Below are 14,821 nucleotides of genomic sequence, written 5' to 3'. Positions count from 1 at the left end.
TTTTGGGCCATTGCGAAATGCCATACCATAATCAGGGAACCATTTTCTTCTACATAAACAGACACAATGCGTCTGAAAAATTATCCTGCTGTCCTTGATATTTTTATATCATTTATGCATTAATTAATTCATTCATTCATTTTAGTGTTCCTAAGGCAAGCTACTACTGGTTGTGTTGAGGGTGTGTGGTCCTCCACTGAGTCTGTAGATTGGGCAGTCCTCGAGGATGGACTGTATAGTTTGCTCAAACCCACAATGAGGAAAATGGAACAATGAGGGTTACACTGATTCCCTACCTGTAGAACTTGGCAAAACATGGACCATGACCAATCCTAGAGCAATTTAGAGTAGACCACTCTTTTCTTGGGAGATGAAAGAAAATGTTGACTTTTACACACTAAAATGTGCTTTGAATGAAATTTGGGTGCTCCTTTGTTAAGTCCAGGGATTCCCATTCTAGATCCTAGGTTGAGCCTCGATCGAAGTCTTGAAGGCAGACGTGTTCTTGGCAGATTAAATATGTCTTCGTGTAGGCACAGGCGATGAGCGTTTTGGACCTTTTAGAGCATTTTGTGGGCAACTGCAAGTCATCGGAAGGACAGGGAGTAGGGCAAGGAATGGAACAACATTCACATCATGGTCCCTGTACTAGCCCAGGCATGCCCAGGGAACCTGATAATTTGGCAAGGACAATAAATTCTAAGAAATGCTTCAGGACTAGAGTCTTGAAGAATGCTGGTCCAAGTCCCATTGCAAAGATGGCAGCAATAAAGATGAGTGAATTGGTTCCAGAAGTAGCCCTGTGCTGAGGCAATGCCATGGTCACACATGAGTTATTCTTTGTAGCAGCTTCTGTTCTTTTATCTCTCCACTCTTTAATTTTACCAAAGCTTTGGTAAGATTTTACCATGCTCTCCACTGTCCAGAATGGGTGCAAACTCCTGGTTAATCTTTACACTTGTGAGCAAATCTGACAGTGGAGATAACGCCATAGCTAAGGCATTCATGGTCATCTCTGAATGTGATTATTACCCACATACAGTACATTTTTTATGTTGGAAACACCCAAAAATAAAACATATAGTGTACTTACCATGCATATTAATGACATGATCAAAAACACAGGTCGCTTGACTGAATTAAAAGTAATTGCTGCCCTAATACTTTTTGAAAGCACAGTATAATTTGACAAATTAGGCTGTAATAGCTTAGCCAATTCCTTCTTAAACCTGATTTAATCCTACCTATAAACAAAGGTACAAGGCTTGAAATTACCAGTAAATCAGCCCACAGTCTTCAGGCTGCAGAATTAATTTATGAAAACATGTCTCTTCAGCGCTAGTAGGCAATGGGAGCTGGAAAACTGCTTATGGGTCATTTTATAGACCATTTCACACAGGCCTAATGACTTAGGTTTCTTAAATCTGGTCAATTAAATGATCAGCAAGGACAAGGGGTCAGGGCACTTTTATTTTACATCCCTGGAAGTAAGTGGTTGTTAAAACTGCGAAGAATTCCACTGGGTAAAAATGCCAGTCACAGATGGCCTAAGACCAGGGCTCCCAATCCTAGTACTGGTATTGAGGTCCACCAGTTGGTTCTTGTTCCAGCTAAGGTCTTGTTTACTTAGATGAAAGCTTGATTAACCTAATAATTAGATGTATTTGCCTTGTTATTAGCTTGTCAACATTTTAGAGGTTTTAGAGGTTCAACATTTTAACTTTAACTTAAATGAAAGTAACTTCAAATCCACAACAAAAAATGGTAGCTCAATTTAGAGTTCAATTTTTACAGTACATAACATGGGGACAAAAACCAGTATCGGCATGGACTTCCTCACTTGGACCACATCCAAAACCACGACTGGGAACCTATGGCCTCTGTCTTCCAAAGAGCTAAAGGCATTTTTCAAATATTTTACAAGATTCTGCTAATAGGAAATGAAGCAGTAACTTACTCGGTAATAATCAGATCAAAGGCATTTGTGAATGTCGTTTAAATAATTTTAATATTGTACTCACACCTATTCACCTCAGATGCTAATCATAGCACCAAAAATATCATACATTTAAGTCTACCAAAGCCACCTGTCTGTGGTTGTCTATAGTGTCAAAGATGACAGATTTGAAGGGGGTTAGAACAATATGAACAGCTAATTATCTGCGTGTAAAACTGTACAAAACTTGGAAAAGATGTGCTGATATGTTACAATGCAAAACTGTCAACATCCCCTGGAGTCTACAACTCCAAAGAACACACTATTGCTGCAATATTCTTTTGTCAGCTTGGAATGTTTATCATTTTGACATACTGTACAGTACTAATAAAGTGTAAAAAACATAGCATCTTCTATTGAAATATTGAAATGTTGCTGCAAGGTTTTACTTAACTTTACCAAACTCCAACCTTCCAGTAATGTTGTAGAAACCTTCTCACAACATTTTGCCATCATACAACTAAACCACAATCTGAATGCAACAAATGAAAGACTTTGTGTTAGCTGGGATTATACAGTCATTGTAGTATTATTCATGTGGATTGCCACTGAAACTGAAACTGAAGTGTAATAAAAAAAAAATCACTGAGGATATTCAGAACATTAAAAATCTTAAGGCAGTTAAAAGCCCAGAAAAAAGAAATGTAAACGTGCTTTTCATTCAACGGCAAAATGTTACCTACAAATCTATTGCATATACCATGGATTGATGACTACAAGCAATTTAGTACCATTAACTTAAATATCATTTTTGAGAAAGATGCTGGATTTCTGGAATGTCTCCTACAAAGGTTTTCTCTCTTTTTGTTCTGAAAATCTTCAGCAGGAAAGTGTTAACACACAGTAAAGATATGTTGCTGTATTTATTTAAGCAACTGTAAACCCTGAAGTAACAATTTACAATAAAATTGAACCGTTACTTTTCCATTATACATCTATTTATTTCCAAACCTATGGATAATATATAAGGACTAAAAGCTATCTCTAACAATTGAAAAGAAATCACAAATTAATCTGTCTTTTTTATTCATATAAATAGTTCAGAAAAAAATGAATCAAAACACACGGCTAGATTAACAACACATACAGTACCACAATTACGACCATTACAAACGGAGAGGAGGAGCTCAATTACTTAACAAGCTGATGCATAAACTCAGCTCTTCTATTATTTTGACAAACCTGAAGAATCTGACATTTTGCTTGCTTCTTCACATTTCATCGAAACCAAAACTGATCCACATCCCAAATTGCATTTAAGTACATGGCAATGACAAGTTCTGCAGCACAAACACTTTGGAGTGCAGTTACTAATTCAGAATAATTTCTACTTCACTGTAACAATAGCACCTTTTTGTCATCACTATTAACAGAAGTGTTTACCTTGACCTAATTTCCAAAAAGGAAAAGCAAATTAGATGGCAACAAATATCTGAAGTGCCTTAAACATTGTATACTGCCAACACGCTCAATCTCAGTTTCCTAAAAACTCAACAAGAAGCAGCAATACAGATTTTCATTAAAAAGTATCACAATGCACTTTCCGAAAGCTTAGACCTGACTCAGTCTTTTCTTGCACAGAGCTTTGTAATGCACGATAAAATGCTCAACCTTGTCTTGAATAATGTATGAATAAAGTTTGAAAGCACAACAAATAAAAGAGTTCCTCCTGGAATTGGCTCCACTTTTCAACTATAAAAGAAATTCCACCGTACCAGACATGTCTGGTTTGGTTGTACACAACACCAGTTAGGGATAGGGAATGCTTCTCTTGTTTGGATTGAAACTGCAATTAGTACAGAATAAAACCATTATAGAATCAATGCTCTTCTCCTAAGATAATTTAAAAAAGGCTTAATTTGTCTTCGCTAATGCACATATACAAAAGTTTCATGAGATTCAATAAGAAGCTACAGTAGGTCAAAGCCATACAGACAAACCCCCCAGTAACTGCTTGTACAGAAGAAAATATTTTTCTTAAGGGTCACAGAATGCAATTTTCTGTTTTGTCCTGGGTGATTACTTCTGTTATCTTTCTCTTGCCACTTCTGAGAACATCTCAATTGTCAAATTATCACTCCGTTTAAAGCCTGACACACAAGATAGGAAAGGCCACCTCTTCCCAAAGATCCAACCAAAAACATTAAAGCTCATTAAGCCTCATGGTGGATCTCGAGGGAAATTAAAAGAGTATCTTCAAATTATCCACTCTGCCTAATCAACGTAATGGAAATGAAGGCCCAGAAGATGACTGATGTAAAAATATTTGATATAACAACCTACACACTCAATCACTTTTAGATTTCAAATAACGTCCATATCAGATACTGTAAGTCTAACTGGAACCCAGTATTTCTAATTGCTTTCAGTTGACAGATTCTGTTGATTAAAACCCCTTTATCATAGTTCATTATATCCATCATTTAAAATCAAGCACAAAAAGTAACACGGCAGGTTGTTATATCATGTTGTATTGATCACCACAGCTATGGTATTGAATTGAGTTTTAATGCGCGGCAGGCTTGCACAAGTTATTCCTCTGAAAACTAGAAAAGTGTAAGCAGGTCATTTGGTTATGACTCTTCATCGAATCCTGCATTAAAGGACAGCCAGCTTCATATTATGGTCCAAGTCCTTATTTCCAGAAGTGATTAAGTGGATTCAAGATTCAGAACACAACACAGAAGAACAGACATGTTCCCACCAGAATAGACAACTGTGCAGCAGACAGTGCTGAGAAGAGTCCAGGGACTGGCTAGATTTTTCAAGTACAACAGAAATTATTAATCTTTCTACGGCTAAAATGTATACTTCTAGTAATTCCTTACACTACTGGCATTGCTATATTATTATCACTATTATAATTACTTCTACCATGAACATTGTTACTGCTAATAACATTTACATTGATTTTAACAGGTTATTGCATTCAAATTTAGATCTCTTATATTTAAGGGAAGAACCAAATGAGCAAAGAAAATGAAATACAGTTGAGGCAAGTCCTCTATTTGCCAAGGGATATTGCTCTTGAACCTCTCCAATCCTGGATTTGCACATTTCAACAATGAACTGGGCTCATAGAAGACTGACACACAGGTTAGCAGTGTTGCATGAGTCGCCCCGGAGCTGGTCAGCTCTGACAGCCAGGCTCCAAGATAGATGTGTGTAAACGGCTTTTTGCTGCATTGCCTTTCCTGCTCTCCATAGAGAAACTCTTTAAACATGAATAATAATAATAATAATAATAATAATAATAATAATAATAATAATAATAATAATAATAATAATTTCTTACACTTATATAGCGCTTTTCTGGACACTCCACTCAAAGCGCTTTACAGGTAATGGGGACTCCCCTCCACCACCACCAGTGTGCAGCCCCACCTGGGTGATGGACAACAGCCATAGTGCGCCAGGACGCTCACCACACATCAGCTATCAGTGGGGAGGAGAGCAGAGTAATGTAGCCAATTCATAGATGGGGATTATTCGGAGGCCATGATTGGTAAAGGCCAATGGGGAAAAATTTGGCCAGGACGCCAGGGTTACACCCCTACTCTTTTTGAGAAACGCCCTGGGATTTTTAATGACCACAGAGTCAGGACCTCAATTTTACGTCTCACCCGAAGGATGGCACCTGTTTACAGTATAGTGTCCCCGTCACTATACTGGGGCATTAGGACACACATGGACCGAAGGGTGAGCGCCCCCTGCTGGCCCCACTAACACCTCTTCCAGCAGCAACCTTAGTTTTTCCAAGGAGGTCTTTCATCACAGTACTGACCAGGCTCACACCTGCTTAGCTTCAGTGGGTTGCCAGTTGTGAGTTGCAGGGTGATATGGCTGCTGTAATGAAGCCATTAAAATAAAACGACAAAATGATTGAAAAGTACACGTCGAACACGTGGCACCACAGGGGAAGTATACCCTACTTGTAGAGTTAACTTTGTTTTTTTTATCGCAGATCTGCCAAATAACACTGTAGAGAGTTCTGCCTCTTATAGGCTATCACACAAAACATAAATGGTACTAGATACTACTAGAAGACGAGACAGGGCTTTCTGCTTTTATTTGCAGAATGACTGAGGGTAACCTTTTAAAAGAGGTCAAGAGCGTGTTCAGTGCACATCGGGAATCTTTCCAAAAACATCATTTTTTATGCATTTCTAATATTTGCTTCGAAGTTCTTACAGGAATAAGATGGACCCACATGCTATAAAAGCAGAGCATGGCCTGATAAATGATTTCAGGTTATTAAATATTTATGTCAACCTCTAAAAAAATGATTTAATAGAACTACTTTTAAATTTCATGAACAGATTCATCTCCTGGGGTATAATACAAGATTTATCTACCTATCACGGGGCAAAGCTCAGGTCAATCTTAAATGCAACTGCTATTGCTCTGAGTGTTGGTTTGCGGAAAACTTCCACACAGAACCAAACACATCACAGCTGCTCAGAAGTTCATTAAACAAATGGTATATGCTTCCATGTTCTACTGTATTTTACCAAACCAGCACATTCATTTAAAAAATCAAAATGCATCAAATACATTAATCCCATGGGGTTTCTCGAAAGTTCTTTTTACCATTGAAATGTAATAAATTATGCTTTATACACGGTCAGTTTGACTAGAAAAATGTATATTTATTGCTAGGGGCACTTTTCAGCTCAGAATTTTCTGTGAAACACTACCTACTGTCACCCTGTTCTCCTTTCTCTTCCACTCGTAATGTGCTATAGGCCTTCTCAACAATAAACTGCATCCGTCCATGCAAATTAGTGACACACAGGGGAGCTTAACAGACCTGTTGCTACAGATGACAGAAGTTCTCTCTCTTGTAGTGTCTCTAGACTGTTAAAAGCTCACTGAAATTAACAAATAAGACCATGAAAAAGAATATGCTACCATAACTATCTAGCTATGTTGATTTCAGCACTCAAGTTTCAATTGACAAGGACGTCAGGGATTTTATACTCACAACAAGTCGTTTGTATTTTTTTTAATTCTTTTTATGAACATAAATGAACTCCATTCTTCAGGCATTTTGTCCAGTATAAATTTTAAAGAGAAAAATAAATAAAAAAGATAATTGAAACATGCAAAAATAAAACAGAGAAAACTTGAGGCTTTCGTCATTTTTAAATCTTACCCACATAATGATGTTCGCTGCCTCGACTTTCACAATGACAGTTATACAGTCAACTGTAAGAAATATTATTTGAATGCTGTCAATTGGGTCATGACTGATAAATGTTTACGATCCCATTAGATGTTGGATCAAATGCATTTGCAAACACTGTTCAGATAGCATCAAGATTCTGTCCAGTCATTATCATTGTGTGAACTATCACATCCTCATTGATTACTATCCATTCAACTAATCTGTTCAACCCTTCTCAACTACTTGTAAACTGTCACCTTCAAAGGGTAAACTGATCACCAATAATTTAATTTTAATTGAGTTAAATGTGTGGTAATCAGTAGGAGTATCATTGTGAAAGTCTCATCCTATTGAACAGGATTGGATGAATCTTAAAACTATTAAACTGTGATTTCCAATGCATTTGAACCTCAATCTGTAGCTGTACCCAGGCTTGTAGAATTATCTGAACAATTCCAGCAAGTTTATCTAGAAAGCAAAGAGAATGGAGCTTTGTTTAGGTTATTATAAATCTTAAGCAAGCTATTTAAACTAAGAGTGCTCACGATACACAGTATCCTACTTACTATTTTATTTCATGGTCACCATTTTGAAAAATGTTTTACTGGGACTCCTCTCTTTCCAGAACAATATGCTTACAGCAAGCTCACCTCCATTTCTAAAGCCCTACAAGGGTCTTAAAATCAGTTTCCTCCTTTATAGCCTTCAAAACAATGACTAAACCTTTTCAATGACTTTTAGTTAATCAACACACCATAGATTGATTCAATGCTTTGGAAGATCAAATCACATACTGTATAACAAAAAACAATACTGATTCTATTGGCAAGAATGAAAATGTCAGCAATAAATGACAGTTCCATGTAATATCATTCACCAAACAATTTCAAAGCTTTCTGTACTGAGGGTTTTAAACTGCACCTCTGTAAAACAATCTGGAAATGCAGCTCTTCACAGTATTCACACCTGGTGAGTTGATAATTTCCTATTTTAAATACTGTCCTGGCCCAGAGCTTTAGCATTGCATCAAGTAAAATACTGGATAAGGAACAAGTAAAGGTTTATTCCATGCTGAAAAGAAAAAAAAAGCACCAAAATGTTTTGGCTGTGGAGCCGTCTTCGGGTGAGACACCAGAAGAAGGCTCGACAGCCAAAACATTGCATTTCCTTTTCTTCTCTTTATAGCATGGAAAAAACCTTTACTTTTTCCTTTGCAACCTACGCATGCTGACGCAGCTACCTACTTAAACTACAACATTGGATAAATTTGATACATTAAGGACCGGCAGCAACAAAGAAAAAAATACATATACCGTAAAGTGCCCAAGACTCTTGAAAATAATAAGTTTTCATTACAAAGTCAGATATCCTTAAACCATCACAAATAAATATAATGGCATGACACAAATGTGGCTTAGGCAAGACTCAGTAGAAGAAAAAGTGTCTGCGCTTCTCCAGTACATTGAGTTATGTTCATAAAAAACAATTTTTTTTCAACTTGGAGAGAATAATTTGGGAGGAGTGTGAAACCCATCTGTGTAAATAGAGCTTTTAAATCCTTTGACTGCAGCAGTTCTGATGTCAGAAACACATAATGAAGCACTGTGCAAATGTGCCTTGGAGAAACACTGACTAATGGGCCTTTACCTAAAGAGGTTTTAATTATACAAATACCTAATTCTATAACCTATCATGTGAAATAGATCACTGGATCAAAGTCTACGCAATGTCCCAAGGAAAAAAATGTTTAAAAAAATGCACTGTATGTAATTTATCTTTTGACTTACCACATTGTAAGCAAATTCTCACAGTTCAGTCAACCAACATTAGAACAGCCTTGATAATAAAGCAGACTGCCACAGAAATACACTTAACAGTTTTTGCAAGCACTATAACCCTTGCAACCTTGCAGTTTGTACAATACACCAGACTCAGAACCATATAACCATGAGAACAGCCAGCTTTTGCGCTACAAAGAGGCCAACACAGGAACAAAAGTCTTAGTAAATACTTGCCTCTCAGTTTAAGTATGTTATTTTATATCTTGTTAGCAAAGTTACACTTTGGAAAGGTTTAGAAATATCATGTCTCCAAAAAACCAAGTGCATTGTTCTACTAAAAGAGGCACACAGAAATCTAATGGTACTCCTGCTTGGCTACTCAGTGCATTTTCTCACTGAGGGATATTTGATGAATTCATCTCACTCACTGACAATACAGCCCATAGCTTGAAGTGATGTTGTTATAAATAACACACCTGAAGACAGCTCCACAGCCAAAATGACTTTTTTTTTCCTTCTTTCTACTTTTCAGTTTTGGAATTAACCTCTTCGTGTTCCTTTGCAGCCTGCTCCTTGACAGATCTCTTCACTCAAACCTCTTAATAATCCTACTATTATTAAAAAGCATTATCCAGGTCAAATACAGGCATTAACTTTACCTTTTAAGCAAGTAACGATCATAGATATGCAATAAGGTAGGTTTTTAAAAAGAAGGAGAAGAATGGTACTAAAAAGTAAAAAGTGTGATGTGATTACTACTCTAGACCTAAGATTTAAAACAGTATAAATCGTAGAAAGCAAAGACACCTAGTCCATTTCCAAAGTATATTTCAGAATCCTTACAAAAACTATAAATTAGAGTGTAAAAGTCCACAAATGCAATACAATCTTGTCTCTATTTTAATGTTTTTCACCACGGTGAGCATTCTGGTTTTGAGTATATTGTTCAGCTTAATATGGCAAAGAAAATAATTTGTTTTAGTTTAGGGTGTGGCTTCAGTTGTGCAGTCATGTGTGTGCAGAAAAGTTACCTAAAACTTACTTTGTAAATGTTCACATGGAAACAGCAAACTAACAAATGTCTGCCATCTCCCACATATTCCTTTAATCCCCCCTATAGTGTATACAACACAGCTAAACCTAAACCTAGATTTAAAACCTTAGCCTTTAATCCTAACCTCATCCTTGATTTTAACTCTTACTGTACCTCACCCTTAGGCCAACCCTAACCTTAAATAACCCCCTTTACCTACCCCAGATGCAATGTCCACTCACAGATGTTATGTTAATTCCACACACGCCATTGGGAGACAGGCACCCTAGACTGCATAGTCAGAACCACTGTACATTGAAAAAGCAGAAAACAGGAGCCTCCAGCTTGCAGACATATGCCATTTGTCAAAACAGAAAATTTACCAGAGTTCCAGGACTTCTGGAGAGATTATATTGATTGGATTTAAATTAGAGCTTTAAGGGCTTGAAAATGTGAACTGTTTTACAATATTTTTAACTTGGTTCCTTACTCTATACAGAAGAGACAAAATACAAATGATTAAAAGATGTTAATGAAAAATAGGTCAAATACATATAATAGGTATAATAAGTAGGTCAAATAAAATTGTCAGTTTGCAAGCAGGGTTGAACTGTTGTTTAAATAAAAACACATGGGTAAAGGAGAAATTAACTCTCCCCAGGTCTCTGGGTAATGCAGTAGAGTTTAATTCAAGCACACGCAAAACCTTACATTAACACACAATATGTTTTGTTTGATCCATCTCCGATTCAGACACATAAAAGATACCAAACAAAATTTGCAATTGGGATTAAAGTCAATCTGGATGGTTCAACCGACTGTCAAATGTTTCATTTGGCTACACAATACAGCACATTCGCACATCTAAAGCTAACTCCTACTGCATTCGTTTAAGAGACAGAGCAAACCCGACAAACCGCGTCATTTTTGCGATAAAAAAAAATTACGGGCGAGAAAAAGCTATCTCTGTGTTTCCTAATGCTTCAATGAGGCACACAAAAAAGGAAAAGCAACCCTAATGCACAGGTGACAGAAAGGAGATAAACCTCTTTTCTTCTACATTTGAATACTGCATTCAGTACTAACAGTAGCGTGAGTTTAACTCATACTTCTGCCTGGCGCTGTAGCTTCTCCACACACAGAGCACGATTATAAATGATGGCTGGCAAATCTGTACGCATAAACCAATTTCAAAAAGCAAAGTAATTCAAAGGTCCTTTTATGCAAGTCTATAATGCAAATATATGACTATAGAAGCACAAATGTTATTCTATTGTTTTTAGAAACAGATTGTGCTATCAGACACAGCAAACCAATAATAAAATGCATTATAAAAGGCATACATTAAGTAAATAACCCTTCTCTATCTAGTTCAGAAATTATTTGAAACCTTTTTGAGTTTGAAAACACATTTCACACCTGGTTGAAAGATATTACTACCATTTTTGGAAACAATCCAATTTTGGAACTTGGTATGGATCAAATCCTGTGTTCTGTGATTGATTAGCAAGGCACTGATCAGCCAAGAGGAACTATGATCCAGGACAGATAACGAGCGTACCACTCACTGTTACACTTGAGAGAAGACTTGATTTGCAATAGTTTAATTGGTTGCCTGATATAAAAACAGAAGGAAACCCAATGACTACTACAAACATTAAAAATTTGATAAAGCAAAACAGAGAACACAATGCAAAAATTGGTACTGGTAAAGCACATTGGCACCCTTTTTTGCACATACTGTACCAGTCTTGGCCAACACTACTGATCTTGGAAACCCACAAGCCAGCAGGTCCTACAGTATAGACGTTTTAGCCTTTAACCTAACCAGGTTGATGAAGAATATTTTGAAGACCCTAACACTCTTGAAACCCATATATGTCAAAACTAGGAACGAAAGTGAGAGTGTCAAAGACAGCTCACCACGATTGGTTTGCACAATAAATGGTCTGATATCTCCCAAGACAATACCTGGTCAACCAGCTGTACTGATTTTCTGTTGGCTATGTCAGTCACCTATAGATTCAAGGAAGACCCTCACCCTCAACCGAGAGGGACAGCCGATAAATGAACAAAGCAGAGACTGCTGTATGTTTTCTGTTCTTCTAAACCTGAAGATTTTATGCATTTACTAAACCTTGACAAATTTCAGCAAAGGACACCCATAACAAATGTCAGGTGTTAAGTACCAGATTATTTAATGCATACCCGCTCCACACACCTGAAAAATTGACATTGAAATTATGTACAATTATAGAAATTATAGAAAAGAAAAAAGGCTATGCTTGCTGTTGTCATTCTTAAGACATTTAACAACACACCAAAAATTCTAAGGTAAAAGGGAACATTGAGCTACAAGAGGAGCATATATTGAATTGCTATACAGTCCTATACAGGACTGGGCTCTAAAGAATAAGCGCCGTAGTCTTTACAGTAAAACAAAATGTGCTTTTTAACTAAGCTATAATAACAAACAATACAGATCTGCACAGAACATTCAACACGAGACACTTTATCTTCATTTCATAGTTAGTGTCCTGCGTTACAGATGCTTTTAAAAATGTTCTCACGAATTTCCCCAAAGGACTTTGAAAGAAAGGCAGAAGAGGCAGCTAACTCTTCAAGACTGGCATTCACGGTTCTTGTTGCCCAAGGTTAACTTACTTGACTCGTGTTTTTAAAGATATATGTCCTATGCCCACACTTAAACGTTCTCCGTTTCACTGGCTCGCTTTAACACAAACCTTGCATCATTACATTAACGGTTTAGGTCACATTTTTCTGATTCTGAAATTCACGTAATCGCCAGTTTGTGGTGCAGAACCTGGCATTGCTTCTTAAAAGCGTTCCACACACAGTATGACAATTAAAAAGCCCGCTTTACAACAATTAATCACTTGCATTTGATATACATTCTATTCATTTAGAGCACTGTTCAGCGGTATAGAGAAATTTCTTAATCATCTTTTACCACTGAGGTGAAAGGGCTGGATTTTGCAAAATACTGTATCACTTATTATTCGCATTGGGAATTCAGTACCCAGATTTAGTTACGTACTAGATACGAAATATGCAACCCCAAAGTTAAAGAAAAAACCCCAATTAAAAATAACTATTTTATTACGTAAAATTTTAAGTTTTTTTGCTGTTGTCTTTTTATATTCGCAGGTTTATTAGTTGCAGTACCATCCTTTCGCTCTGCTTTCACGTGAACCTCCTCAATAACGAGAAACTGCTACTAATTGTAACCGATTCTTCTAACGAAAGGCGACATGCACAACGGGTTTGTTTGTGTTGACAGCATTCTGCACAAATCTGACATATTCCGCAAAGAAAGGGGCGAACTACTTTGTAAAGAGCGCGGGTACAAATTTGAGATATGTGCAATATTTCTTACAGCAGACAGGCTGCTTCACACCGGGAAAGGAAAGGAGTATAGTGCAGTCTAACACAGGTTATGTTACAGAGGTTGGAATAGCTGCTGAAATGTATGACAAAGTGCATGACTCTCGGAAAACCAATCGTAAACACAATCATCTCTAATGCCAAGACGCCGTAATAACAGTTTGTGTCCAGCACGCTACGCATCTAGGCTTACCACAGGACTGCAAACAGCATATGTGAAGTGGAACTTGTAAATACAGTTAAGTGCAGTATGTGCTATATTGTTGTTTCCAGCTTACCTAGTGTAAAGTACGGGAGAGCAGTGTTGTCGAGGTCATCCAAAACGGAAATTCTTCCAGGCAGGTCGGTTCTAACGAAGAGCAGAAGCCGGGACTCCCCTGCTCCTCCCCCGGCCGGACTCCCCGCACCTCCCCCGGTGAAACTGAACTCATTCTCCCGCAGAACGGGCAGGGTGGACACCGTTACCGTTTTTATCTCGCATGGGGACTCCACGTCGTTTGCCCTATCCCTCTCCTCTGCAAGCATCCCAGTTCCCCTGCTTCCTCCTGCCTCACAGGTCCTAGTTAGCAGAAGCCCGAGCAGGAGGAAGGTGTTGAGGCTCAGCACCACTCTCGCAGCCATGCCGATGCCTGTGCGCTCCTCTCCAGCTTTGGATGAGATACATGGAGAGCCTGCGAGCTTATACCACAGCCTCTGCATGGCTGACATGTCTGTCCAGGAGGCGGCAGTGCAGGTAAATTCAGGGAAAGCGAGTAATGGTTTTAATATGCCACTGATAATATTCAGCTGCAGGACTTCGGCAGCAGGTGTCGGGTGCGGACGTCGTGCGTAGACCAATACTAAAAATATAAAGAGTTTGTATACTAGAAAAAGTGAGTTTGTGGGCGTGTGTGGCACGTTTAAAAGAAAAATCGTTAAAAACCATAGAAAAAAAGGTGTCAGGGTGTACGCACAATACAGGTGAGCGCCAAGAACACAGTTACCGCACACACCAATGCGCAAAATTATGAAGTCAAAAAAATATTAGCGATTTGTTAGAAAAATACCTCTTAACATAATTGTGGGGATGGGCTGGAAAGTTTTTTTCTTGACGCATGTAGTTAATCATAATCATGTATTGTATTCCAGAATATATGAAATGACGGTACTGGTTTAAAAGTAACAGAAAATCATTGAGCTGTGTTAGTCACAATAACAGATTTGCAATGCGGTAGCTTCACATTTAATAGTAGCCAGAATTAGGTGTGAATACGTGCTGGCTGTACAGTCAGTATCTGATTTTTTCTGTCTTGTTTAGACTTTTTGAACGGACAAAGCTGTTCTACGTCATGACGACAAAATTACTTTATTAAAACCATATTTTGCCACAGAAAGAGAACGTTTAGACTCAACTGCTTTCAGGATATTTTTCAAATGGGCCTCATTCTCAATAAAAACCT

At 37.7% G+C, this 14,821-nt stretch overlaps 1 protein-coding gene across 2 annotated transcripts in view; it reads right to left on the bottom strand.

The window, feature by feature from the left end:
• Window positions 1-14,105, bottom strand: part of astn2 (astrotactin 2) — a 649,131-nt gene extending 635,026 nt beyond the window's left edge. For both annotated transcript variants that reach the window (XM_088614565.1, XM_088614566.1), the window contains exon 1: window positions 13,661-14,105. In XM_088614565.1, coding sequence (XP_088470691.1) covers window positions 13,661-14,090 — 430 coding nt within the window. In that variant the 5' untranslated portion in view covers window positions 14,091-14,105. The remainder of the gene's footprint in view (window positions 1-13,660) is intronic.
• Between the last annotated feature and the right edge of the window lie 716 nt (window positions 14,106-14,821).

This window comes from Lepisosteus platostomus, chromosome 21, assembly GCF_059453375.1.
Source record: "Lepisosteus platostomus isolate fLepPlt1 chromosome 21, fLepPlt1.hap1, whole genome shotgun sequence".
Lineage (NCBI taxonomy): Eukaryota > Metazoa > Chordata > Actinopteri > Semionotiformes > Lepisosteidae > Lepisosteus > Lepisosteus platostomus.
Note: the sequence above shows the minus strand (reverse complement) of the source record. Positions and strands in the feature narration are given on the sequence as shown.